Consider the following 26815-nt stretch of genomic DNA (forward strand, 5'->3'; position numbering starts at 1 on the left):
TGGAACAAGACCAGACCTTGCACATACTAAAGTCAGCAGGTAGCATGAAATCCTACCCACTTCTTAGAGTGTATTTCCTCTATCTGCAGCTCCATTTCCACTTCCACCTTTGCTCAATTTTTATTCGTCCTAAACACTGGAAGTCACCAATAAAAACACTGTTACCTGGAAAGCATTTTCAACTGCTTCACAGACCTGAAACATGTGACAGGGGTGAAGTGTTTAAGTATGTCTTCCTGCTTATCCTCACTGCAATATCACAGAACTGAAACTCCTGAGCACCAGTTTAGTTCTTTCTCTTTCACTTCCCCCATTAAAATATCCTCCCTCCAACAAGACTATCTAAATTCCACAAGTAGCACATCTTTTCAGCACATCATAAATTGATTTTAGGCCTTCAAAACAGGTTAGCCCCAAAACCCCTTTAAAAATACATAAGAGACAAGAAATACATCAGTTAACCTTCTTGTAGCTCTTCCGGCTTGGCAGGACTAACAAAGGAAATTATGAAATGTCAAAAAATCAAACTAATTCCCTCTTACACATAGGGTGAACCCACCAAAAAGGTACTGCACTTACTGTCGCTCCATTTAAAAAGCCATTTTTAAAAGCAGTTTTAAGAAAAGTTCATTTTAAAAGAGATTTTGAAATCTTATCAGGTTAATGATGATTTAAACGTGCAATTCATCAGAAGGCAAGCAGCTTATAACCCCAGCACATAATCAGCATACTCAGATTGTCTTATAAAGAATAAGATACTCTATAAAAAATTTTTTCCATGCCATCGTTATTGCTGCACAATAAATCTTTACTTCTCCCTCCACCCAGAAGTGTTATGATTCTTGCACATGAGATGTTCTACTTTCTCGAACTCAATTCTGCTCTTTCAGAATAAATTTCTTCCTCTCCTGGATCAAAAAAAAAGAATCAACTTTATAACCATAGATGTCCTAACATAACTGTCACTGAAAGAATGTGACAAGATGCAGCCAAAACATACCTAAGAGCAGACCCCAAAAACTCCAGAGGTTTTCTGTCCATATCTGTAATTGTGGGCCTGATGCAGAAATTAGGAATAAAATAAAAATTAAGAATAAAAATTTTGTTCTGGAAAAGAAGAAAGGAAAAGTGGGACATACAACAGTAAAACAAATTGCATAGTTGTTTTACACCTTGCTTCCCAAAATTTAAATTCTGAAGCGACTCTAAAACCATTTGATTTAACCTGGACAGCATAGGCTGTTACATTTCCTGCAGTGATGTCTGCATTCAACCTCATAACCTGGTTTTGACTGCAGTATTGTGCATCTGGCTAATTTACAGCTTTCAGATGACACACAATGTTGATCTGGACAAACTAAGAGGCAGAAAATTCACTATTTCCAATGATAACTTAGCCATTAGAATAAATCTCTCAGTGATAAAAAGTGATTTATCATTTGAATTTGTTGCTCAACTTCCTACCACTACTTGTTCCTTTGTTTTTCCAACTAAGCAATCTTCCTAGCTATCATTCTTCCCAAAACCAGTATCTGAACTGTACTAGAATCACCTAGGGTTTTTTCTGCTTACCGTAAACAAAGAATCTCCGCCCTCCACTAGACAGCATTTTCTGTAGTCCTCTATCATTCCATATTATGCTTTTCATTTTCTAACTTTTTAAAAACAGGGTCATCTGTAAGTCTTGATCTCTCAGTAATCAGTGCTCTACAGAGAAAATCCCTGCTTCTCAGAAATAAGGGTGTGTTTTGCATTTCACCCATAAGTCTGCCCTGAGGGAGAATTTTACAATAAACTAAGCCAATCTAACTGCAGCCTGGATCAACAACGACAGTTCACTTCCCTCTATTATTCCCCTTCCTCTTTCCCCTCTCACCTCACAGTTGCTCAGTTCAGCCAATCACTCCTTCAAAAGTGTGATTTTTTTCTGTCACTTTGGCTTCCTGAACCAGCCCTCCACGAGGCAACCAGTGCTGCACAAGGAAGCAGTGGGAGCACACAGGAAAAAGTCAGACCACTGGTTTTGGCAACAGCTTGTAGCTAGATTAGCTCCATTATTTTGTAATACTGCATCTTCAGATACTCACCTACAATTACTAAAATGACAGTTCCTTGATCTTTTTCTTAGTTTTACTGCTTGCTTTTGGCTCTGTTAATTCACATCTGAATGGACAGAGCCACCTGAGTAATCCAAGTAAATGAATATGATCACCCTAACCACCATTATTTACCACTTATTATAACAGCAGCATTTTACATAATATGTTACATTTACTTCTTTAGTCATTAACAATAACAGTAAACAGTATCAGGCCTGAAACAAATTGCCATAAAACTCCTCAGAAACATCAGTTTGTTGAGGATTCCCGTTCACTAGTGATTTGGAAACCCTTCAGTCTTTCAATCCTCCTTTTAAACCTTGAAGGACATCACCCTTTAATCAGCCATGTGCAATATTCTATCAGGTCAGTCACAAAAGTTCATCTATTGAGTTGCAGTGCACACAAAGTACAGGGCAAGAGGGGAGACGTGGAAAGTAAAGCAGGCAAGAAGTGTACCTCCTCAAAGAGCAAAGAGGTATCCTGAACTCAACTATTTTAAGCACAGGACTAAAATATCCAGAGACCACACAAACAGTACATTTGGGGACTATTGTAGAAGAGCCAAAGTGTGGCAAAACTGAGCTGTGAGTTTGCTTGCACTCTCCTCACTGCTCTGGACCCAACACATTGATTCTCTCTCCCAGGGTTGGGGCTTTACATGGGTCTGCACTCCTCAGGGACCCAGCACAGCAAAGTTTCATTTCTCTTGCAAACAGAGTCTTGTGCTAACGTGGTCATCCTTATTTTCAGTGTTTTGGGGGAGCAAACAATATACCATTTAACTGTCTCTACCAATCTCAAAAGAAAAGAAAGGCTTCACAACTAAGTTTCTGTAAACTCATGTTGTCCAACATTTAGGGCATATTTGTCCTTTAATCTTAACCAGCTTTTCCACCGTTTGCCTGGGACCGATACGCTAATCAACAGTTAAATAGCTCGTTGTTCAAGTACAATCCATCTTCCTACTTACGGAAGTTTCCCAAATATTTCCAGTTCTACCAAAAATGGCATCAGAGCTTATGTTCTCAGGATTTCTATTTTTTAGGGTGAGATTCAGGATTGTGATAACTTGCACAGTACACAACTGATTTAGCATGTTCATCTATGGCAGACAGTATTTAAATCTGGCTTAAGTCACTAGACTGAAGCATGTATCATGACTGCCCTTAAAAAAAGCATATTTACACACAACCTTTTTCAAAAGACAACAATATTAACAGCATCACTTCCATTCTCTCCAAGGGGCCAATACCACTATTAAGTCCTCTTAGTCTTTGAAAAAAACTTAATTTCTTACACTTCATTTGCAGTATTTTCATCTATTATATATTCTGATTCAGTCACTTCAACACTGAACTCAGATTGGGCTCCACTAACTCATTCAAGAACCACAACTTTTTAGCTGTCAAACACTCATAAAAGATGACCCAATTTTCATTTAAGCTTATTCTTTTCAGTTTTCATTCAACACTGAAGGTACAGTTCTTTTGAAATATCAAGCTATGTATACACCTGGCTTGCAACATCCTTTGTTTGACCACAACCAGTGACCACAAACACTGGTCCCTCCTAGTAATTAATTTCCTTTCTTACAGTTAGTTCCATTCTGGCTGTGTAAGAGCTCAAATGCAGCTTTCAAAGGATGCGAGATTTTTGTTTAAAAGAAAATAATAATCTATAGGTCAGGTAATAGCTTAGTATCTGCACATGACACTTCCAGCACACCTCTCAAGCTGAATGCATCCATAAACATAGTTTTTCTTTCCATGTTACAGAACAATCCACACATCCACTCTGTTCTATTTAATTCAGACTTTATAGTTCTGCATCACCAATAACAAAACAAGGGAATGGTCCCTCTCAAACAAGGGTTTTAGCATTGTACCATTTGATTTAGTCCAACAAGTTTCAGTAACACTGTATGTTCTCAAAGAACTTTCAGCTATGCTTTCATGTTACTTTGGCATCAGGCACTGATTTTAAGTGCATAATATACAGATGCATACAAAGCAATGAAAAAGTTCCTTTTTGCATTCTTTGTAGGAAGTAACGGCATCCAGGCTACCGCAGGAGAAAGGGCAACGAGCACATCCAACACTAAACAGTATTTTCTGAAGTTTTACCTACTGTAAAGGGACAGGTTCATCACAGGTTTTCTTTAGCTACAAGCCTCACAAACATTAAGTTACTCAGTTACTCCAAATCAGTCTACCCTTATATCCTCAACCCTAACCACCTATTTCAAGGGGAAAAATTATTCCTGTACAATTTATATCAGTCACTAAGCTCCTGGAAATCTTTCTGCTCAAAGCAGAAAGCTCCACAAATAACAAATTTCTTCCTAATTCCTAACTGGTTCCTAATTAGTTCTTCCTAATTCCTCAAATTCTGTCTCTCATACAGAAAGCAGTGTCTTTCCAGACTAGGAAGTCTTACCTGTTGGGTTTTCCTAAACTCTTCAAGTAGTTTTAAGGCCATATCGTAATCTTTTAGTAAGTGGTACGCAATCGCATATCCAATCCAGGAAGCCCGTTGTGTGGGGCGCAGCTGAAGAAGCTGGTACCTTGTCTCCTTCAGTAAAAGAAAAGCAATTTTTAAATAACAGATGTTAAAACCAGAGTTACTCCATTTTTATCACTAATATAGTTAGTGCTTTAACATATCTTTTAAAACCCCTAGTCAATTTCCGAAATTCTAACAGCATGGGGAAAAACACCACTTTTATCTCAAATCTAGGGGCTACATTCTAAATGTAGAAGTCATGGCACAAAGCATAAAATCTATTTACTGGGACACAAAAAGTGTCATTTTAATATCTCATAAGGGCCTAAATTATTTCCAAAGACAGAGCTTTGAAATATCAGAGAGGGGTTTTCCACTAGAAAGCATGAGCTCACTGCCACTAAAAGAGCAGTCCCACTCTCCTCATATCCAGGCACAAGGTCCTCATACTTACACTGCTGCAGTACCCTCTTCCTGAGTCAAGTCATATCCTTAAGTCAATTATTCCCTTTTCTTGCATTAGCAAATTCAACATCCTCTGTGAAGGAGACCAACTAATGCTGAAGCCCACAATCCAGTCCTGTACTTCACACGAAATACAGGATGGAAGAGGAGGACGACTTCTCCCTTTCACAACCAAATCAGTTCAGCCATTTGAAACAACTAACTTCTTAGACAAATTTTAAGGTTTTATTTATGATAAAATCAGTACTGAGATTCAAGAAACCAGTCATCACGGGGCAAGTTTCCCACATACTCAAAAGAAACACCATAGTGTTTCTCACAAAAAAACACCTTTGGTATGTATATGTGCCCAAAACGCTATTTATGGTACTTCACAGTACCACAGTAAGTACTTCTACTTGCTAAGCTTTAAGTCTTATCCTTTACATTTTCATTATTTTACTGAAAAGTGAGTTGAGAACTAGAGTTTTACAAGGTGATCCACAAATCAAATTCTAGGTCTGTTCTCAATATTATATGGAGCTCTGCTGTGATATCTTTTCATGCTTTCCTAAACAAAGAGCTTAAAACACTTTTGAAAGAGCAAAAACAAGTAGGAAGAGAATTACTACCAATAAAAGACTTAATGGAATAGAATAATAAGAGAATGCTAACAGCAATAAATTGGAATTCAAAGAGAATACTTACTCTATATCCTTCTAAATCCCTCATTTGAATCTGCAACAGAGAGAGATCTCTTAAGATCTGTAGATTATCTTTATCTAGTTTGAGTGCATTCCGGTAACACTTGATGGCTTCATCGTACTTCTTATCAGAACGTTGCAAAAGACCATAGACATGCCAACCTAACATACGTTAAGGAAGACACATTCATAATTTTCAAAGTAACTGCAGGGCATTTGTGTTACAGATCAAACATCATCTTCCTTGAAGATCAGCACCCTTGTAAGTTAAGTTTGATTACCACAGCCAGACTTTACTGACACATTTTAAAACATTAAATGCTTTCAAATAAGCAGTAAAGTCTCATTTAAAAATCTTCTGTTAAGTCACATTCATGACCCCACCCAAAATACTGTTATACAAGACCTAGAAGTGTTATTCCTAGAGATGTATTGTTTAAAACACACTGCTGTAATTACAGTAGGAATTCTTACTCCTAGAAGTATCTCATTCTAACAATACAATCGGTGTGCTTTTCCTCACTTGCCTATCTGTAACTTCAATTAGTCTCCAGATTTTAAAGTAAGGTATAAACACAGAACTACACTTTACTCACTGACAAAGGAAATCTTAGCATTTCTGGGTATCAAAAGGCTTTGTCACATTCTCAGCATCTCAGATTTCCACCAGTAATGTGTCACTTCAATTGACTTTTCTCTCAAACATGCTTTTTTTGGCCTGGAAAGACTCTAAATTCAAAGCATGAAACCAACATATGTCATAGCAATGCATTACACTGAGTGTTTACATCAGTCTCCAAAAGTCATATTAGAAGAAAGATTACTCGACATGATCTACCTTCTGCTACTCCAGGTTACCAGTAGCTCACTGAGGCAATGCCTTCCACAGTAGTAAACCTGAACTTACTTTGATTTTCAAATTAGAAGTGTCTCAAAAGTTCTCTCAAGCAACTCTCCCATGTGCCTCCCTGAAGCAGCAAGCCTTGGGCAGAGGTATATGCATCCTTCACCTGCTTTCAATTAAGAGCGTACAAGTAACTCATAGTACTAATAACCAAAATATTTAAGAATTCTTATGATATTGAATTGAAACAGAAACAACTGTTCCCTCTAAAGATACAGTCATTTCTAAACTTTGCATGTCAAAAAGCTGAGAAAGCAAACAAAAAATTCAATGGGTTAACCTGGTCAAATTAATCAAAGAAACAGAACTATAAATTACCCTTTTCTTAGAAAGACTCCTGTCCTGACTTAAGTGCTAGATATGAAGATATAAAGCAGATTTGTAATTATCAAGAATAAAAGATGTAAGACTCCAGCCAAAAGAAAAGACTTGCAAGAATTAATAGTCTGAAGGAAACTTCTAATACATAAGCAAGAGACCCTGTTTTGCATTTCTACAGGAACACCAAATTAACTTCAGCCAGCTGAAGCACACAAAAACTCCATATGCATCTTTGCTAGGACAGCTGCTACTGCTCCCATGATGATTTAAGACTAAGCAGGAAAGGGGGACCAAACAGTTTTGGACACAGTTACAGCAGTTGGTCTAATACTGCTACTTCTTTCTATCAATCCTGCCTTGCCTATTTGAGTTCAAGTAATCAGGACATGATCAAAATGTGGCATCTTCACATACCTGCCTCAGAACTACTGATATTTTAGATTCTTGCCTAGAGCAAGACAATTCAGTCCAAAAGAATTGATCTGCACTTCAACAGCACACTTACTCAAAGCACCACCTTTGTCTATCATTACCATTCCCAGACTCAGTTGGTAATCTGGCTTAATCTTTCATAAGACATAATCTTCACCAAACAATTAAGTAGAGAAAGGTATAAATCCGTTCAGAAATCAGTATGTACGTTAGTCAAGACATAAGAAAGCATAAGAAATGTTAACAGGTGATACAAGTCAATAAGCACAGTGCCATCAATTTATTATAGTAGTAAGCTCTGGGCAGTCTTGCATATGTTCCTAAAGTGTCCTTAAGTATAACATGCCATATCTGAAACATTTATTCTTGAAATAAGTGTAGATATCTGACCAGAATTTGTTTGTAGTTTGACCAGAAAATGTCTGCATTTCTAAACAATTTTATGACAGCCATTTTCCCCCCCAACCTCAATACTCAGAACTCCAGAAGAACTAAAATCTTTTACTCTTCCTTAAACAAGTTAGAATACTGAAGCAACCAGCTGCATTTTAAACACCCTCTACCAGGTCCTTTCTAAAAAGCACAGATGACAAAATACACCAAAAGCTACCACAAGAAACTAAGAACACAGATGTATTGCACTTCCTCGGAACCATCTACTGGAATGGGGTGACTTTAGCAGCTACTCCCCACCTCTCCCTTTAAATCAAAGGACAGGCATTAAGGTCACACAAACCAGGAAATGTAAGTGAGAGTAGTTGTCAAGCCAGCAGACCTAAACCATTATCTAAAATTTAGTGGCAAAATAGGTATTTTCAGAGCACCTCTAGAATGGATTTCTTCTACCTTTGAGAGACGAAAACTTTAGAAAAGGCCAGATGTTACAAGCCATACGTATTCTCTACAGAAAGTAAACATCATAGATGGTCTTTTCATAAGTGTAAAAGGCATTTTTTCTTAAATTTTCTGCAAAATTGTAGAAAGGAAAACAAAACCTTATTTCAAGTATTTACCAATTAATGTTCACTGCATACACCTTATTTTAGACTTTTTAAATACAGACCACATTATGTACTTCAAAAGTAGGTACTGATGTAGCAACAAAAATCATACATGCAGAAGTGAAAACTCATAGCAAAAAGATCAGATTTTGTATTACAAAGGATACAGACATGACTCTTTACATCATTACGAAGTCCTTTACGAACAAATTCATATGCTTCATCCTTCTTCCCTAAGCAGTTCAAGGTCAGTCCTTTCATCGCAAGCGTCTCTGTAAGAAATATCAAATAATTATCTTTCTGACTTCCCATATGTGAGTTTCACAGTGCAGACATCCTTTGAAGTTGTTACACAGTGAAGTTCCCCATTAAACAGCAAATTTAGATCAGGATGGCAGTCTAGCACAGCTGAAGACTGCTATATGGAAACATTTCCCTTTTTGAAATCGGTCTTAAAAAGACCACCGCAGAGCATCATACATATGTGATTAACACAGACAACACAAACTTTATTAATTAAAAAACCAGACGTTTAACTGGCTTTAAGTGAGTTAACAATAAGCTAAAGCAATTTTAGACAGCTTCTCAATGTGTGTTAAAGTTCCAGGTAGGCAGAACAAGAAAAAAAATTAATTAGGTTGTGTCACAGCATAAGAAACAGACCTCTGTCAGTGTCAGATCCACTATTACAGGCTGCTTACAGAGCACTAGCTAAGAGGATCCTATTTCCTGCTACAGTATTCTGGGGCTAAAAGACTTTCTCAAAGTAGCAGCATTTCAGTCAACATTCTCAGAGGCAGAAGATCCCAAATAATATATTGGTATGACTATTGGTCCCCCTCTTCCCTCATTCTTCAAGTAACACTATGGGAAACAAGTTGCATGTAATGCATACACTATACCTGAAAGCTGTTCCAGATTTGTATCAGGTTTTTTGCTAAATAAGAGACTACTGTTTTGGCCCCTGCCAGAAGATTAGTCATATTTTTATCATAGCACTCTGGTTTTCGTCCAATTGCAACCTGTTCCCTAGTATTAATGGCAACAGCCCATCATCTCAAGGCCAGCCATAACAGCAGTTTGAAGTTTCACCAACAGACCTGTTTAACACCATTTCCTGTCAAAGTATAGCTAGAGTGAATGAAGACCCAAAAATGAGCCAAGACTTTTAAGTCGTCCTACATCCATGCTGTAAAAGGAGGAAACTAGAATGATACCTTCCCAATAAAATCAGGAAGCTTGAAAAAGAACATCCCCACTGCGGGAAAGAGGGCGAGCTATTCCTACCTTCCCACACCAGGGAGATAACTGTCCTGCCACAGCAATTTATCTGTTTGCTACCTTCTCACTAAATTTTTTCAAATTCCTTGTCTCTGAAGCTAAGTGTGAAAACAGTGCAGATCATCAGACCTGCATCAGATCATTTCATTGGCTTAGTTCTGCTTCAGCTCTTCATTCCAGGCTTTGCTCCCAAGCTTCAAAGCCATTAGTGGCTCAGAGCCCAAGTAGTATGTGGACTGCCAAGTCAGCTAGTTGTCTTGGAAAAGTTGGAGAGGCAGCAAGAGCAGAAGAGACAGATGTATACTGAGATGTTATAAAAACACAAGTGCTAGTAGAGACAAATGCATTAGGTCAGAGCTGGACAAGCCACTCTAGCTTTGAAGCAACAAGAAAATTAAGTTTATCTCTAAGGAAGTAATGAAGGCAGCAAAGAAACAACAGACACTGGTTTTGCCAAGATCTGACAGTGTCAAATAGGAAAATAATTTTACTGATGCAGTACATGCACACTCAGTGTTAGGTTGCTCCAGAAGCAGGCAAACAAGAAAAATTCACCGTATCAGAATGAAAGATTTGCTGAACCGTGCAGCAGAAACCTGGCAACACAGTGAGACTAGAGTATCTTATCGAGGATGAAGTTCTGACAGATGTAAATAGAAGCAACATTTTGCTGTATTATTTCCTGCAACGTTTATCAGAACAGGATCTCCAGATTCTGTCTTTAGCTTCAAGTATTAGCAGCAACAGTATCACATAACTTTGCTCCTTATAAGTAGCAATTTGGTATGCAGCACAGAAAATTTAAGAGTATACACTTGATAAAAAAGCCAGATTTTTAATTCACTGACAGAATACCTTCATGTAATAGTCGAAAACAGGCTGGGCTTGCTATTAAATAGGAATATAAAACCCCACACGAGCATTCTGACCCAGAAACCTAGAAAGGCAACTTACTTGGAAGCTTCACTGAAGTGTGCTTCCACCACATATTTTGATCATCATCCCACCACAGGAGTATGTGACAGAGCTAGGGTGGAAACTCGGTCTGAGTGCATGAAGACCAAAAATCCAGGGTAATTATTCAGTCATAAGGACAGAATCATACTCAGCAACAGGGTCCTTTCTTTGCCATTAGTATGGAATAGGCTGATTATACATCTAAGCTTATGACAAGGGGGAAAAAAAAAATAAAATCTTTTGAGTCTGCAGTTACCTCCATGTTCAGCAAATTTCGGGTTAGAGAGGATCATCTTGCAGAACTTGAGTCCATTTTTGTACTGCTTCTGTTCGTAACATTTCTGGAAAAAAGGTGGAATACAATCACTGAAATGATTTAAAACCAGAGCTCCTTAACGTACTATTAGAAATGCAGCAGTTCTTCCAGGAAGGTATGGTAATCAGATCCCTAACAAGCTCTAATTGAATACATGACTACTCATATTACGTTGCTTTTTTTCAGCATTCAGAAGACTATCTGCCTTCATTTACATGCAGCCACCACTCTACCTCATGGTCTCCTTTTTTACAAAAAGTTAGTAATTCCTTTTCAACAAAACCAGGAAAGGCAAGTAGGAACATCTACTTCGATTCAGAGATTCTTAAAATAGAGCTAAGTTAGAAATCTTGACTCAACAGAACTTTTGCAAAGATGTTGTCCCTAAAGAGTCTAGACAGTCCTTTCAACATCCCGTTTCCCTGGTCTAGTGACCTCCCAGAGTAAGAAATCTACAACAGAAGGCTTTCCTTGTTGCTGGTACAGACTCTTGGGAGGAAAAGAGAAATCACGAAGTAGGATAGATCCTATTGTAACCTCAGAAATCTGGATGTAGGTACCCAGGGAAGGAGAATTTACCTAGGTATCAAAAAAAATAGCTAATTTCTAGCTGGATTTGTACAGCTAAGGGCTACTTTTAAATTTACGTAGGGTACCATTTACCTAATCACTAGGTAAACTGGCAAACCATGCAGTTCAACTGTGAGAACACAAGGGGAAAAAACAAAACCATGTGAATTGGGGTCCCTTTTCTTTACTAAGATATTACCTGGTTAATAAGCTAGTAAGGTCTTAATTTAAAACTACTACTGATCACTACAGTTGCTCACTTTAAAACAAATTTACTTAAGTCAAAGGCATGCTTTTATCAGTAAGCATAACAATGATTTATGGTCATTTAAGCTTCTTAACTTGAAGAAAAAACAAACAAGGCTTAACTTGGCACCAGTTTCAGTTGATAAAGTGTGCTGAACTGCTCTAATTTAGACAGCTATTCTCACAATAAACTGTTATTTCAGTTATGTGCTTGAGTATTTTCTCTCTCATAGATGACTCCCACTCCATCAGTCTTCCAGAACAGAGGTAAAATCCATGTGAAATCAATGCAGAACGTAGTAACTCCTTTGCAGTCATCATATATCATCACTTTGCTCCCTAGGGTACAAGCAAGGCAGAAACACACCTATGCTCGCTTGTGGGTAACAGGCTAAGGTGCCAAAACAAGGGTCTTCCTCCAGTCTGCAGGAAATGGCTTAACTGCAGTCAGTTTAAGTCTTTGTTGCCTGAAACTCAAGACACTTGCAGTTAACCATGATTAAGTGGAGAATAAATCATAGAATAGTTTAGGTCAGCAGGAACCTTTGGAGGTCACCTAAATCACCCCTCAAAACAAAGGACAGCTAACCTTGATTAGATCAGGTTGCTTTGCCTGGCTGACTTCTGGCAGGATGGCCAGGGTGTTCCCATCACAGGCAAATAGTTATACTATGACATTTAACATTTAAACAACAGCAACAAAAAAGGTTTTGAGAATTTTAAACTGAGAACTACTTTCCACACCTTTATCTGAAATAACCCAGGTTGCAGCAAAACTTCCCCCTCTAAAGGAAGGTCAAGTTCTCCCATTCATCTATTTTTCCTTCTTAACACAAGATGCTTAGTATCACTGTTAACAAATCATAAGAAAATACCAACAATGCTCTAAGCATGCTTTCTAAATTCATTCATGTATGCCAAAAATAGTCACAGAATAGCAACCATTCATCTACAATTCTACAACTCTTGCAGTGTTGAGTGAAACTCCAAATATACAGCAATGCTTAATCATGGAACAGAAGCTATTTGAGTTAAGTGTGCACATAAAACAAATTAACTACTTGAGGAAGTCAGATCTATCATCCTTGTTCTGACATTTTCATCCTATAGAGTTCACTCCTGGGCCTAGAATAAGAACTGAACTTAAGATAATCATAGACAAATTTGAGATTTTTTGGAAGACAAACAAGATCACATTTTCCAAAGGCCAACATATGTGGAAGAGAGAAGTTAATGCTCGTACCAAGAGAGAAGTACAAGTTCAACATCCACAGTTGTTTGGCTTGCTGATGTACAAGTATGCTGGTTGTCTTTGTCAATAAACAGGTTAGCTCAAAACCAGACACAAACCACAGCATTCTTGCCCAGCTGCCACTTACTGGACAAAAGAGGGGCTGACTATAGAAACATAATGAATCAGTACAAAATGCAACTTTATGCAACTCCACTGCTTAGAGAACAAGCTTTGCTGGTTAATCAAAAGGTGACTTCCCAGCCCCACTCTCCAAATTTACAAATGCATGTGCATGCACGTAAGTAAGTTATCTATTTATACCAATACATTGGCTTAATTGTATACCAATACAAGAGAAAAGGACTTTGCTCAGCAATACAACTTAGACTCATCATCAACAAATCACAGAATGTTAGGGGTTGGAAGGGACCTCTAGAGATCATCTAGTCCAACCTCCCTGCCAGAGCAGTCCCACCTAGAGTAGATCACACAGGAATGCATCCAGGCAGGTTTTGAATGTCTCCAGAAAAGGAGACTCCACAACCTCTCTAGGCAGCCTGTTCCACTGCTCTGTCACCCTCACAGTGAAAAAGTTTTTCCTTATGTTAATGCAGAATCTCTTATGCTCCAGCTTGCAGCCGTTGCCCCTTGTCCTATCATTGGACATCACCAAGAAGAGCCCGGCTCCATCCTCCTGACACTCGCCCTTTACGTATTTTAAAGAAGTTTTACCTCATGTTCAGGTGGAACTTCCTTTACGCCAGTTTGTGCCCATTGCCCCTTGTTCTGTTACTGGGCATCACTGAAAATAGCCTGGCCCCATCCTCTTGACTCCTACTCTTTAGACATTTATAAGCATTGATAAGATCCCCTCTCAGTCTTCAGAGCCCCAGGTGTGTCAGCCTTTCCTCATAAGAGAGACACTCCAGTCCCCTCATCTTCACAGCCCTCTGCTGGACTCTCTCCAGTATTTCCCTGTCCCTCGAACTGGGGGGCCCAGAACTGGACACAGGTAGATCCACTGAAAAGCTTATAGATTCAGTCACATGGACAAGCCTGGGGCCCTAGAGTATCCAAACTTCATGAATGGTCTGCTTTTAAACTTCTGTCTGGCCATAAACTGAGAATGAGCACACCATACTCCACTTGCACCTTGTTTACAGCAGACCAGACTCTGATGCCACATCATACCATCTCATTTTGTAGTACAGATGGGAATTTCACAGCTGAGAACCTGATGTCTCCAGATGTATTCTCAACTTTTGTACTAATCAGGACAAACATAGCTGAAATGCATTCATTAGTATCTATCCCATTGCATGAGGTGTTTGGTATATTAAAAGCTCAAGGTAATATGCTGGGGTTTTGGGGATTTTTTTTTGTTTGGTGGGTTTTGGGGGTTTGTTATTGTGGTGGTGGGTTTTTTTGTTGTGGTTTTTACTTTTTAAAACAGCCCTATCTGTTGTGCTTAATGTGAGCCCCTAGCCCTTTTAAGGCAATGATTTCCTGCTAAAACTAAAGCCAAATCACTAATGTTGACACACTTAAAACCTCAAAGGGAGATTCTGGCAAGGCCAAAATGTTATCCAGAACTTCTGCTACCAGATGTTCCTGGAATAATTTTACCTTCTCTGGCAAACATCTCACCCTGGCTTATTCCCGTTTTCAATACTAACTTAAAGATACATTCTAATTTTAGTTTTTGCCATACAATTAAGCTAGACATGATTTTATGCACTTTCAGTTAAATATCAAGTGCCTCCACATAGAGGTCAAATAGCACAGCATCTACGAAGTAACTGTAACTGCAAACGTAAAAACTACTAGTAACAAGGATACAACAATGAAGAGCAAGAGGAGACGAATTCTATACTACAGTGCTTTGCTGCTTCTACTTAATGAACCGCCATTTACAAATTCCTACTTATTTTTCACATCATGCCATCTCTTTTTAGAGACAAAATCCCTTCCATCCTTTAAACTAGCAAAAGCCCTTTCCACTACAAAATAGCAACAGAATCAGGGATTTGAATGGCTCACTAGCATTACTTATAAACCAGAACGACTTAATGTATCACTACTCAATCGGGTACACCATTTACAAGTAAATTCTGTTCAACTATTTGCAAGACCAGGGTGGTAAAGGGATGCTTTTACAGACTACACCTCCCTAAACAAAGCATTTGCCACTTAACCAGAAGTGAACAGAGCTGGCAGACCTTTAAGGACACCTTCCATAGAGCACAAGGGCTCTCGGTCCCCAGGTGTAAGAAATTGGGCAAGGAGGGCAAGAGACCAGCACAGCTGTGTCAAGACCTGCTGGTCAAACTAAAGAGCAAGAAGGAACGGCACAGGCAGTGGAAGCAGGAACAGGTATACTGGGAAGAGTATAGGGACATTTCCTGGTTGTGTAGGGACAAGGTCATGGAGGCCAAGGCACAGCTGGAGCTGAACTTGGCAAGGGCAAGGTCGTCTACAGGTATGTGAAAAGGAAGGTCAAAGAAAGTGTACACCCCCCCACCCCCCACCCCCACCCCCCGCCCCACAACAAGCAGCAATGTGAACTAGTAACAACAGACGAGGAGAAGGCTGAGGTTCTCAACAACTTCTTGGCGTCAGTTTTCACTGGCAACCTCTCTCCTCACAGCTCTCAAGTTTATGGCGCACAAGATCGGGACCAGAGAAACAAAGTCCCTCCCACCATAAGTGACAACAAGGTTCATGACTATCTGAGGAACCTGAACACAGACAAGTCCATGGGACCTGACAAGATACATTCCAGAGTCCTGAGGGAACTGGCTGATGCAGTTGCCAAGCCACTCTCCATAGTATTTGAAAAGTTCTGGCAGTCAGGTGAAGTCCCTGGTGACTGGAAGAAGGGAAACATTACACCCATTTTCAAAAAGGGTAGAAAGGAGGACCCTGGGAACTACTGACCTGTCAGCCTCCCCTCTGTGCCTGGGAGGATCATGGAACAGATCCTCCTAGAAGCTATGCTGAGGCACATGGAGGACAGGGAGGTGATTCAAGACAGTCAGCATGGCTTCACCAAGGGCAAGTCCTCCATGACCAAAATAGTAGCTTCCTACAATGGAGTGACTGCATCAGTGGACAAGGGAAGAGCTACAGATGTCATCTAACCGGACTTCTGTAAGACCTTTGACACAGTCCCTCACAACATCCTTCTCTAAATTGGAGATATGAGTTTGACGGCTGGACTGTTCAGTGGATAAGGAAATCGCTGGATGGTCATATCCAAGAGAGTAGTGGTCAATGGCTCAATGTCCAGATAGAAAACAGTGACAAGTGGTGTCCCTCAGGGGTCCGTACTTGGGCAAGTGTTGTTTAATATTTTCATTAATGATATTGACAGTGGCACTGAGTGCACCCTCAGGAAGCTGGCTGATGACACCAAGCTGAGTGGTGCAGTCGATATGCCAGAGGGATGGGATGCCATCCAGAGGGACCTGGACAGGCTGGAGAGGTGGGCCCTGGCGAACCTCGTGAGGTTCAACAAGGCCAAGTGCCAGGTCCTGCACCTGGGCTGGGGCAACCCCCAGCATAAATACAGGCTGGAAGAAGACATGTTAGAGAGCAGCCCTGTGGAAAGAGACTTGGGGTTACTGGTGGATGAAAATCTGGACATGAGTCACCAGTCCACAACTGCAGCTCAGAAGGCCAACCATATCCTGGGCTGCATTAAAAGTGTGGCCAGACAGTCGATAGAGGTGATTCTGCTCCTCTACTCTGCCCTGGAGAGAACTCACCTGGAGTACTGCGTCCAGCTCTGGAGTCCTCAACAGAAGAAGGACATGGATCTGTTGGAGCGTGTCTAGAGGAGGGCCACAAAAATGGTCGGAGGGCTGGAGTACCTCTCCTTGTGAGGACAGGCTGAGAGCTGGGGTTCCTCAGTATGGAGAAGAGAAGGCTCTGGGGAGACCTTATAGCGACCTTCCAACACCTGAAACAGGCCTATAAGAACTATTCACAAGGGTTTGTAGCAATAGGATGATGGGTAGTGGTTTTAAGCTAGAAAAGGGTAGATTTAGGTTGGACATTAAGAAGTTCTTTAATCTGAGAGTGGTGGATCACTGGAACAGGTTGCCCAGAGATGCAGCAGAAGCCCCATCCCTGGAGACATTCAAGGCCAGGTTCAGTGGGGCTCTGAGCAACCTGATCTAGTTAGAGATGTCCCTGCTTATTGTAGGGGGGTTGGACCAGATGGCCTTTAAAGGTCCCTTCCAACCCACACTATTCGATGATTCTATGTGCAAATTCCTTTAATAACAATACTACAACTTGGAAGTTGGTTTTACTGTCTCCTGACAAGAACTTTTCAAGCGCTAAATCCAAACCACTACCAGCAGTCTATCACTATTCTCAGATCCTACCTGTGTAGCCCACATTCTGTTAATACAAGTCTACACATCAATAGGCTGCCTCATCAGAAACGTGCTGGACCATCAGAACTACCAATAAGAAAAATAAGCATTTCAACCGGTTTAACTGTTTATGTAGTTGAATAAAAAACACCTTCAAGCTTTGTTAGAAGATCATCGTCTGTGTATTAGCCTTCCCTGCTACTGTATTTCCATTTAATCCTGCTTGCAAACCTCAGCACTCAGAGCTTCAACAGTCTTCTTCCCAGGTAGCATCTTCTCTTGTTGCAAGACTGTGGGGCTTTTGGCAACATCTAGGATTCATTTAAACAAGATTTTAATCTTATGTTCTCAATGCTTACATCTGCAATTTTTTAATTGTGTGTCTGCTGTGTAACACTGATGGGGGGCTGGGTAAGGAAGGAACCCAAGAGCTAAATGTGGAACATCAAAGCCTAGAGAAAAGCACAAGGCTTATACATCAAGCCCTATGGAAAGAATGCTGGTATTCAGTTGTGCTAAAAATCTGGCCAAGCCACAATGGCGATCAAGTTCAGCAATAAAAAACCCTCAAAGTTATCACTGACTGTGATTCTGATCAGCAGCTTTTCCTGGGAGCTATCAGACACACATTATGGGGCTGCTCAAATTAATACACATTTCTGACCAAACCCAGGCACAATCAATACAGTAACATCAGCATACTGTCAGTATTCTTAACTGGCATTTAACACTTGGGCCTTTTAAAAAGGCTTTGTTGCTTTATTGCTCATCTATAAAACAATGTCATCTGCATCTAACAGCCAACCTACTTTTTCTCACAGCAGCTGACAAAATTAGTTACCCAAGTACCTTAGGCAGAACTCAGTATATACTGTTCCTATGCTATAGGAACTAAATTATTCACCAGTTTGATGGCAAGGTCTGACACCATCTTATTTGAATGACATGCAATCAAGTTCCAAGATTGGCACCTCTGTTGGAAATGTTCCTTGTATCATTAAATATTTGGATACTTTGCAGTACTGACACAGGAAAAGAAATAATCAGGATACCATGAAATTTCAGACAGACCCGGAACCTCTGCATGAGGTTCCCCAAACAGCAACTCCCTCTCATTTCAGTCCACTGATGTTTGAAAGAACAGAAAAAAGTATCAGCTGGCAGGGGCTTCGTCTCATGGAGGCCAAGGAAAAAGTTCATTACTGCTTTCCCCACTCACACAGTATCTTAGATGTCTACTCCCAGGACAATCCCTCCAGAGTATCAACATCATCTTCTACCCTCTCCCCTCAAGCCCTCCTGGTATTTTATATATGCACAGCCACCCCTACTCCCTGCTGGTAAGAGTGGTTAACTTCATCAGCTGAAATAAAAAGAGGAGGAAGACAACCTAGCTCCAGCCTTGCTTGCTTCAATTGTCAAAATGGACAGACCACATAGTTCTTCCCCAGACCTGGGGACCTGGCAACGCAGAACAGTGAGGTGTCAGACCACAGATGGTGGTGTACAACAGAACAAGCAGCCACCATCACATACAGTGGTAACATTTTGATTAACGTACTAATGCCACAGTAATAATCTAAGCTTTCACTATCCTGACACTCTGTATACAATGACATCTCTAGAGTCCCTTCCAACCTAAGCCATTCTATGATTCTATGATTTTTTCCAATTATACAAGTTCAAATTTACAGAATACACAAAGCATTGTACAGAATGCAGGTGGAAATAAGTTATAATCACTGCTGTTTGTATTCTATATCACTGGCAGAATAAAATCGATACTGTATTTATTATCAGAAAGAACATCTGTGATAAGAGAATGTCATTTCAGCATTTGTCATCAGAGCCATCTTTAACAGCCCTATAAACTATGCCTCTTTTAAAGGGGGAAGCTTGTTATTCATTTAGGCTTGCCTTAAATTAAGACCTTGTTTAATTCTGCACTGTGCATACATACTCAATACAACTTGAATCCCTAGAATATCCTTCACTTTGAAAGGGCAGAAACAAGAGAATATGCCGTAGAAAGAGCTCTTGCTTACAAGTACTTAGCATCTGTAGCTTCCTCACTATTTGAGTTTAAGTACAGTTCTCCACTGTTAATGAAACACGTATATTCTTCTGCAAAGCAGAAACCGTAACAGCAATACTAGAAATTAAACAAGTCATAGCCCCATCATACCTTTTCAACTAGTTTTTAATCTGCATTTGGTGTAGAAGTACTGAAGAGACCAATCTGCCACATCTCCTGGGATAAAACTGCAATTTGCCTAGCAAGAACTCAGACTGAGCAGGTGCACCACAAGCTACTAGAACTACATCTGTAAGCAGTTAAGCAAATGAAACTATCAACATCAGCACTGTTTTGTGAGACCTGATAAACACACACACATAAATTTTAGGCTTTAAAAGAGTTATGCTTTTATTTGGACATCTTAAGACAAGTTCAAGGCAATTACTGATGCAAGCCTAATTAAACACTAACTTCATCTCAACATTCCACAAAAGATTTCACAGCAATTCAGAAAAAAAGTTGTATGAATCATAACAGTTCAGGCCAGAGAGATCAGACCCACCTGGTACAGGCCACTAGAGGCAAGACAAATGTTGGATGCATAGGGAGAGGCTTATGAGTAATACAAGCATTACTAAAGTTCTCACCAGAATGTTCTCAGCCTTGAGTTATTGTGCCTCATCAACCCTCTGAGCCAAAGGGCTTATCTTCACACACATAAGTAGTAGAGTTTCCCCACCACACACCCCCCATAAAGTGCCTAAAACTTTTCACAGCTACTACTTCTTGCAAACAGTTCCACAGTATAACTACCTTTTTGTTAAAAGCTTTGTTCGGAGCCTGCTTCTTTGCAGCCACCATTTCTACCAAAATGAAAACCAGCCATGACAGCCTGAAAATAGGCAAGTCCCTACTTAACTTCTCCAGATTGTTCATAAATCTTCCATTAAGTTCTTCTTCCTTCAAAAAGGTCATTTCATATTTGCACCCTTCTTCTGAGGAAGATCTGAAGCGGGACCAGTGGAAACAGCAACGCACACAGCACTGCAAATGTAGCCTTGAAGCGTACTTGAGCAGTGGCATAACAGCCTTTTTCCCCACCCAGGATTCAGCAACTTTCAACTACCATACATGGAAATTGTTTTAATAGAACCTCATAAATCCCTACAAATCTCAAGCCTTAGGGGCAATCCCACTCACAGCCCATACCAGGTCTACATTAAGTTAGACATTAAGTTTAACATTCATCTACAAACAGTTTTACTCACTACGACTCAACTTACTCCAGAAACACGAAGTACTTCTGCATGTTTTCACATGGCCTTCATTTCTAGTGCCATGAGTAGTTTAGTACAACTTCTTGCTACTCGTTGCTTGTTCTGTTCAATGTAACCATAGGCAATTGAGAGAGTTACAGCACAAAACACAATGGGACTTAACTCTGAAAAGTTATCATTTATTCATACAGGAACTTTCCTTAAAAAAAGTCCGGAGTGAATAAACAACCAACACCATCCCATGGAAGCCTGCTTTATGTGCCTTTCACAATGACATTCACAAACTCCTTTTGAAAGTTTAAAGCTGGAATACTTATTTGGGATGAAGTCTTCTCCAAATCAGACTCCCTCAAATCACTGACAAATGTGAAGCATGATTTTCCCTTATCAGTGTCTTACTGACTCTTACCATTGGTCTACTGTCCATCCTCCACAATTTTGTCCTTTTAGTAGCCTGTGGCTGGCCAGGCATCCTCACCACCTCTTCTGAAAGCCAATATCAAGGAAATAGCCCACTCTCTTCCTATGCTGCCCCTCCTTAGCAGCACAAGCAACAACCACACCACAAACCTGTCTTAGTTACACCAGAAGATTTTTACTGACAGGTCCGTACTCCTAGCTTTAAAGGAAGGTATATCTTTAACAGATACTTCAAACATCCACTACTCCAGTAGTGGATTACAATGGCTACCCTCAGCTATGTTATTCATTATATGGGAGGCATTAATTAGCATAGCATCATACCTTCCCAATTACTAAGTTTAATAAGTTCGCTAACTCCCCCACATCACTACTAGGAAGGTATTTGCATACTTATAATCCATTCTTATTTCATTAATGGAAAAATGTTTATAATTTTATGAATAAGAATTAATTTAATCAACTGCTACAAAAACTTGCATATTTATTTTATCAAAGAAATCTTGTAAGATTATTGTAGAAGTCAGGGAAGAAAAAGGACACCACAGAGAAGCTCAATAAGTGCTCAGAGACAGGGCACTTCAGGTAATTTCTAAGATTTCCTCACCCCAAAAAGTGGAAGATACATGCCTGAACGAGCTAAGCAGTAGTAAGTCACTGCTACAAAGGGATATACCTGCAGCTTTTTTGTGTGTAATTTCTTGAAGCCCAACAAGAGTGAAATGGCTAAACTAGTCTCAGTAAAAGTAATGCCTTGTATCTGAAGAGGTACTAGGACTCAGCTCCCTCCTATCAGGATGAAATATTCATAGGCTAGCCCTTCCTCAAGGGAAACACATTTACAAGTAAAGCAGCAAACCTTGTTTTATGCAACAACAATATGTGGAATTCACTAAGAAAGCAAACTATTAATTATTTACAGGCATAATACTATCCACAGTTATATTAAGCATGAAACAAATAGCAGACAATACCTTACACTGTGTGATACTGGGCAGACACCAGTAGATACTGCAAGACACTAAGCATTTCTTAAGAACAAAAACAGCTTGGCAAGTAAGCCATGAAAGTATGACAACCACCCCACGGCTTTCCTCTAAAGCACTCACAAGGACTACTACCATGCCCTGTCCAGACAGATCTGACTTTATTCTCTAAAGCCAAAGATTAAAACTCATTTTAAGACGAGACATAGTTTATAATCTGGGTTCCCAGGTGGAGGGAAAAAAAAAATCAAAGCTGTTTAAACTGAAACATACTCTGAAGGCAAGCTTACAACTCTATTTTAAATACACAAAATAAAATATCTGCCTAAGCTTACTAGAAGTGAATACCAAATGCACATTACCAAATTTCAATGTTAACAAGAAACATTTTTAAGTTACTGTATTTATATGTTTATTTTAGATTGCATCTGCCCCACTCAAGTCACATGAGCTGAGGACTGATTTTAAGTGACACAAAACACACCAGCATTCCTCTATTAATTCTTCTTTATAGATGCCTTTCTCTCCATAAAGGGGGAGCCAGGAAGCTTTCAAACACTTCCTCCATGCCTTCTGTGAGACCGAGAAGTGAAAGAAAAGAGCTTGAAGTTGCTTAGCCCCTTCCACCCAAGCAACATCACACCTCTACTCTAAGCACCATCAGAGCTTCCAGGGGAAGATCACCAGCCTGAGAAAAATCCCTGGTGGAAGAGTGGAACTGAGCCTTAAGAGATAAAACATACCTGGAAGTCGGGACAGCAAGATAAACGAGCTCTAGCACTACCTTACAGTAGTACTGAGGAACTAGAACTACTACCTATGCTGCTATTGCTAGCAGTTCTGTAATCGCATCACAGCTAGTTTTAAGTCCGCTTGTTCAAGTACTGCCAAGCATGCAGGCACACAAATTGATGTGGCTTAGAGACTATTTATTCAGCTTCTTGAGCAGACTTCACAGCTTACACTGAACTCCAAGAGGCCACACTAGTCTGGGCAGCTCTGTAAGCTTGCTTTGCTGTTATGTGGGCTACTTGTTCAGACTGTTGATAACCTGTCTCGCAGATCACATACACAGACCAAGTCACTGAATCCCAAGTAATTCTCATGATCTCAAAATGAGCTTCCCATTTCATAACTGTTAATTCTCCACAGAGTGTTTGTAAAAATACTTCATCTTAATACATAAGTACAGTTTCCTTGCATCTGTTCCAAGCGATTAAATCACTACATGCTTCTAAGGTCTTATTATACAGCCTCCCACATAACCCCCCACCCCAATTTTTAAAATGCCCATAGCATCCCTAGTAATTTCAAGTATGCCAGCAGTGCTACAGTAGAAAAAAGCTGCTTCAATTAAAGAGCCTTTAGCACTACAAGCTACACTAACCACACTAAAATACTCTGAAACATGTCAAGCAACCAAAAGTTCAGTTTGTACTATGTAGACATTAGTATTCCAGAAAAAGCATGCACCATGAAAAAGTCAAAGCTATCTAGAAAGAGTAATAAGAAAGTAAGCTTCAAGATGTATCAACATACGAAGTGACAAGCCAGCATGTAAAAATTTGCTATTAACACTCTAGGGACTGTGACCAGCCGCTACACAGCGCCAGTTAAACCTTCTGAAGGCTTTAGAAAGCAAGCAAATTTCCACATCAGCTTCACTGAAATTTTATGCATCTCTTTTTCCTTGCCTAAGCACTTACATATCGTCCACTGCTTAATAAAAAAAAAGTTGTCTAAAATATGATCTCCAGAAAAGGTCTTCTGTATTTCAGTTGAAGAAACTTCAGAAGTGACTGCTACTGTGAACTTGTTTGCTACTAGTAAGAATAATCACTTAACTGTTCTAATATTAGTCATTTATTTTTAGCAGAGAGAAAGAGGAGTGCTAGAATGACTTACCAAGATGCATACCATAAGCATGCAGTAAGCAACAAATCACCATTAAGAACCACCAAGTCTTAAATTCTGCATACTACCCAAAGCAGTTAAAACAGCTCTGAAAGCACCTGCTGAAATGCACCAGCTACATACAGAATACACAGCCTTACACACTGTTTGCTTTGAGCTCAGCTTCCTGAAGGCAAAACACTCACCTCACAACCACAAAGTTACTGAAACCAGCCTAACAAATTCCAATATAACTGAATAAATCCGTGCCTGACAATAGATTACCACTGTGCTGCACAGACCTCCTCTGCCTGCAGGCTAGCAAACTGGCACAAAACACCTCGACTTTGTTGAGGCCAAAACTCCATTACTATCGCACCAAAAAGTTCGTAAGGGTAGTCTGGTGTCTTGTTGTGGGTTTGTTTTTTCTTTTTCAGGGTGTGTGTGCACATGCTTTTTTCTTTCCATAAAGAGTTACCATTATACAAAATACAGCGATCGACTAGAAACTTAACAGTAAAAATGGGCTACTACTTTAAAGTTACCTCACAGACACTCAATGTCCTTTGCACCATTAAGTCTCAAAAGCTGAAGCACAGCCCAAAACAATAAAGTCAAAGCAGCCCACCACGTAAAACTTGAGACAAGTCTTCCAAAGGATATAAAGTCAGGATACTTTAGTCCACCAGACGTCTTCAACTACACTTAAAGACTGCTGAGCGAAGTAGCTTTAATCTAGTCCCTACACTAAAACCCGCGCTCCTACTGAAAGTGAAGCACCTATGGAGATCAACTCAGCACCACCACATCCCAGCTACGCTTGCACCGCGCTTCGAGGTCTCCTTCCACCCTCCCGAACGCGGCGACGCGGGCGGCTCCGGCAGGCAGCACGCCAAGCCCTAAGCCAGACCCCCGGCGCAGGGCGGGCGGGGGTGGGATGACAGCTCCCCCCGAGCTCGCCGCTTCCAGCCGCCCGCAAGAGCGCCCAGGGCGCGGTGGGGGCCCGCCTCCGCCGGCAGGGCCGCCGCCCGCTTGCGGCGGGAGGGACGGGGAGGACGGAGCGGCGGCGGCGCGCTGCCGAGCCCCGCCGCCGGAGCTCGCTCCGGAGTGACCGACGCGGGCCGGGGAGAAGGGGAACCGCGGCCCTCCGGGCGGGCGGCTGGCTCCCTCCTTCCCGTCCTCGCCCGGCCGGGGGCGACACCAACCCTTCCCGGCCCCCCACACGAGCGAGGGGGGCTCCCTCGGCCTGCTTGGCGGGCCCCAGACAAAGGAAGGAAACGGGGACGAAGCGGGACGAGGAGGCGGCGGCGGCAGCCTCAGCCCCCCCCCCCCCCCCCCCCCGGGCGAGCACGGCCGCCGCATCCTTTTTGGCTCAGCCGGGGCCAACTCCGGCAGCGGGCGAAGTCACCCGCGCCGCGGGCCGGGGGGCACCGAGCAAGGCCGGTGTGCGAGAGGAAAGAGGAGGGAGAAGCGGCGGCGGAAGGAAAAGAGAGGAGCGGGGCCGGTGGCTCACCAGGATCCGCTTGAAGAGGTTGCTCTCCTTGGGCGGCAGCGGCACGGACGGCATCGTGCGGGCGGCCCCGGGGCAGGCACGGCTGGAGTGGAGGGAGGGAGGGAGGGAGGCTGGCGGGAGTGGGGGCGGCCCGGGAGGGGTGGCCGGGCGGCTGTCGGTACGGGGGAGGGAGGGAGTGGGGGGCAAGGCGCGAAGGAAAGCCCCGAACTCCGCGGGGCGGCGGCGGCGGCGCGACTCCTGCCCGAGCGGCGGCGGCGGCGACTCTTTAACTCATTGGCCTGCACCGCCCTCCCCGCCGGCTCCCCTCGGGCGCTGCGCGCGAGCGCGGCCCCTCTGCGCAGCTGCCGGGGAGGCCTCGGCTGACGCTGCAAAATGGCAGCCGGGGTCCCCTCCGCGCAGGCGCACCACAGCCCGCCGGCCTCCCGTTGCTCCCCCCCCCCGTTCTCCTCATCGAGTTGGGGTGTGAGGGGTTCATCTGCGCGCCCGCCTCTCTCCGGGCTGGGCTCTGCTGCTGCTGCTGCTGCTGCTGCTTGGGGGTCGTTCTCCCCTTTGGGCGGCCTTGAGGGGAGTGACCTGCCGTGAGCGAGCCCTGAGGCGGGCGGCCCCGCGGAGGGGAGCCCTGAGGCGGAGAGCCCTCGGCAGCGCCCCGAGGGGAGGAGGGGGAAGGAGGCGCCCACCCGCGGAGGTCGTACACAAATAGCAACTCCCGCGCCCCCAAGGCCCGAGTCGCGGCTGTTTCCACGGCGAGGGGTGCGGAAGCGGGTTGCGGTGGGTTTTGCAGCTTTTGGCCTCTCCCGGCCGCGGCTGAGAGGGCAGAAGGTCTCCTGTGTGTGCGGGCTGTCCTGGTTCTCTGCCCCTAGTAACCTAGTTTCGGTGGCCGCCATCCCAGCAGCTCGCTTAAATTGGAATTTTGGAGAGCCAGGCTGCCCGAAAGCGTGTCGGGGGGGTGTTGTTGGAAGAGAGCAAAGTCGGCGAACTGCAGAGCGTTGAGAGGCTGCGTGCTTGCTGTGTCCTGGCTGGTATTTAAGGAAACAGCAGCAAACTTCGCAGTCAGACTTGCAGCGAGCGGGGATGTCATCTATTGCATTAATGCATTTTTCAGCAGTTGGTTATGTAAAACTTCCCAGCACTGTCGTCCATGCTTAGAACAGTAAGCGTTTATTCATGGCTTGGCTCCTTTGCCGAAGGAGGTTTAAGGTCTTTTGAAAAGAAATTTTTCTTATAAATCCCAGAAATGGTTCTTAAAAGAATCTTTGCAAAAAAATTAAAAGCAAAAAAAAAAAAAAAACCCGACCAGAAACACTAAAACCACA

General features: G+C 42.0%; 1 protein-coding gene across 1 annotated transcript in view; it reads right to left on the reverse strand.

The window, feature by feature from the left end:
* Positions 1-25583, reverse strand: part of NAA16 (N-alpha-acetyltransferase 16, NatA auxiliary subunit) — a 77272-nt gene extending 51689 nt beyond the window's left edge. Inside the window, exons 1-5 of the mRNA XM_086481979.1 lie at positions 25503-25583; positions 10905-10989; positions 8578-8682; positions 5757-5914; positions 4539-4673 (exon numbers count right to left, since the gene is read on the reverse strand). Coding sequence (XP_086338105.1) covers positions 4539-4673; positions 5757-5914; positions 8578-8682; positions 10905-10989; positions 25503-25556 — 537 coding nt within the window. The 5' untranslated portion in view covers positions 25557-25583. The remainder of the gene's footprint in view (positions 1-4538; positions 4674-5756; positions 5915-8577; positions 8683-10904; positions 10990-25502) is intronic.
* Between the last annotated feature and the right edge of the window lie 1232 nt (positions 25584-26815).

This window comes from Leptosomus discolor, chromosome 1 (assembly GCF_034619465.1).
Source record: "Leptosomus discolor isolate bLepDis1 chromosome 1, bLepDis1.hap2, whole genome shotgun sequence".
Classification (NCBI taxonomy): domain Eukaryota; kingdom Metazoa; phylum Chordata; class Aves; order Leptosomiformes; family Leptosomidae; genus Leptosomus; species Leptosomus discolor.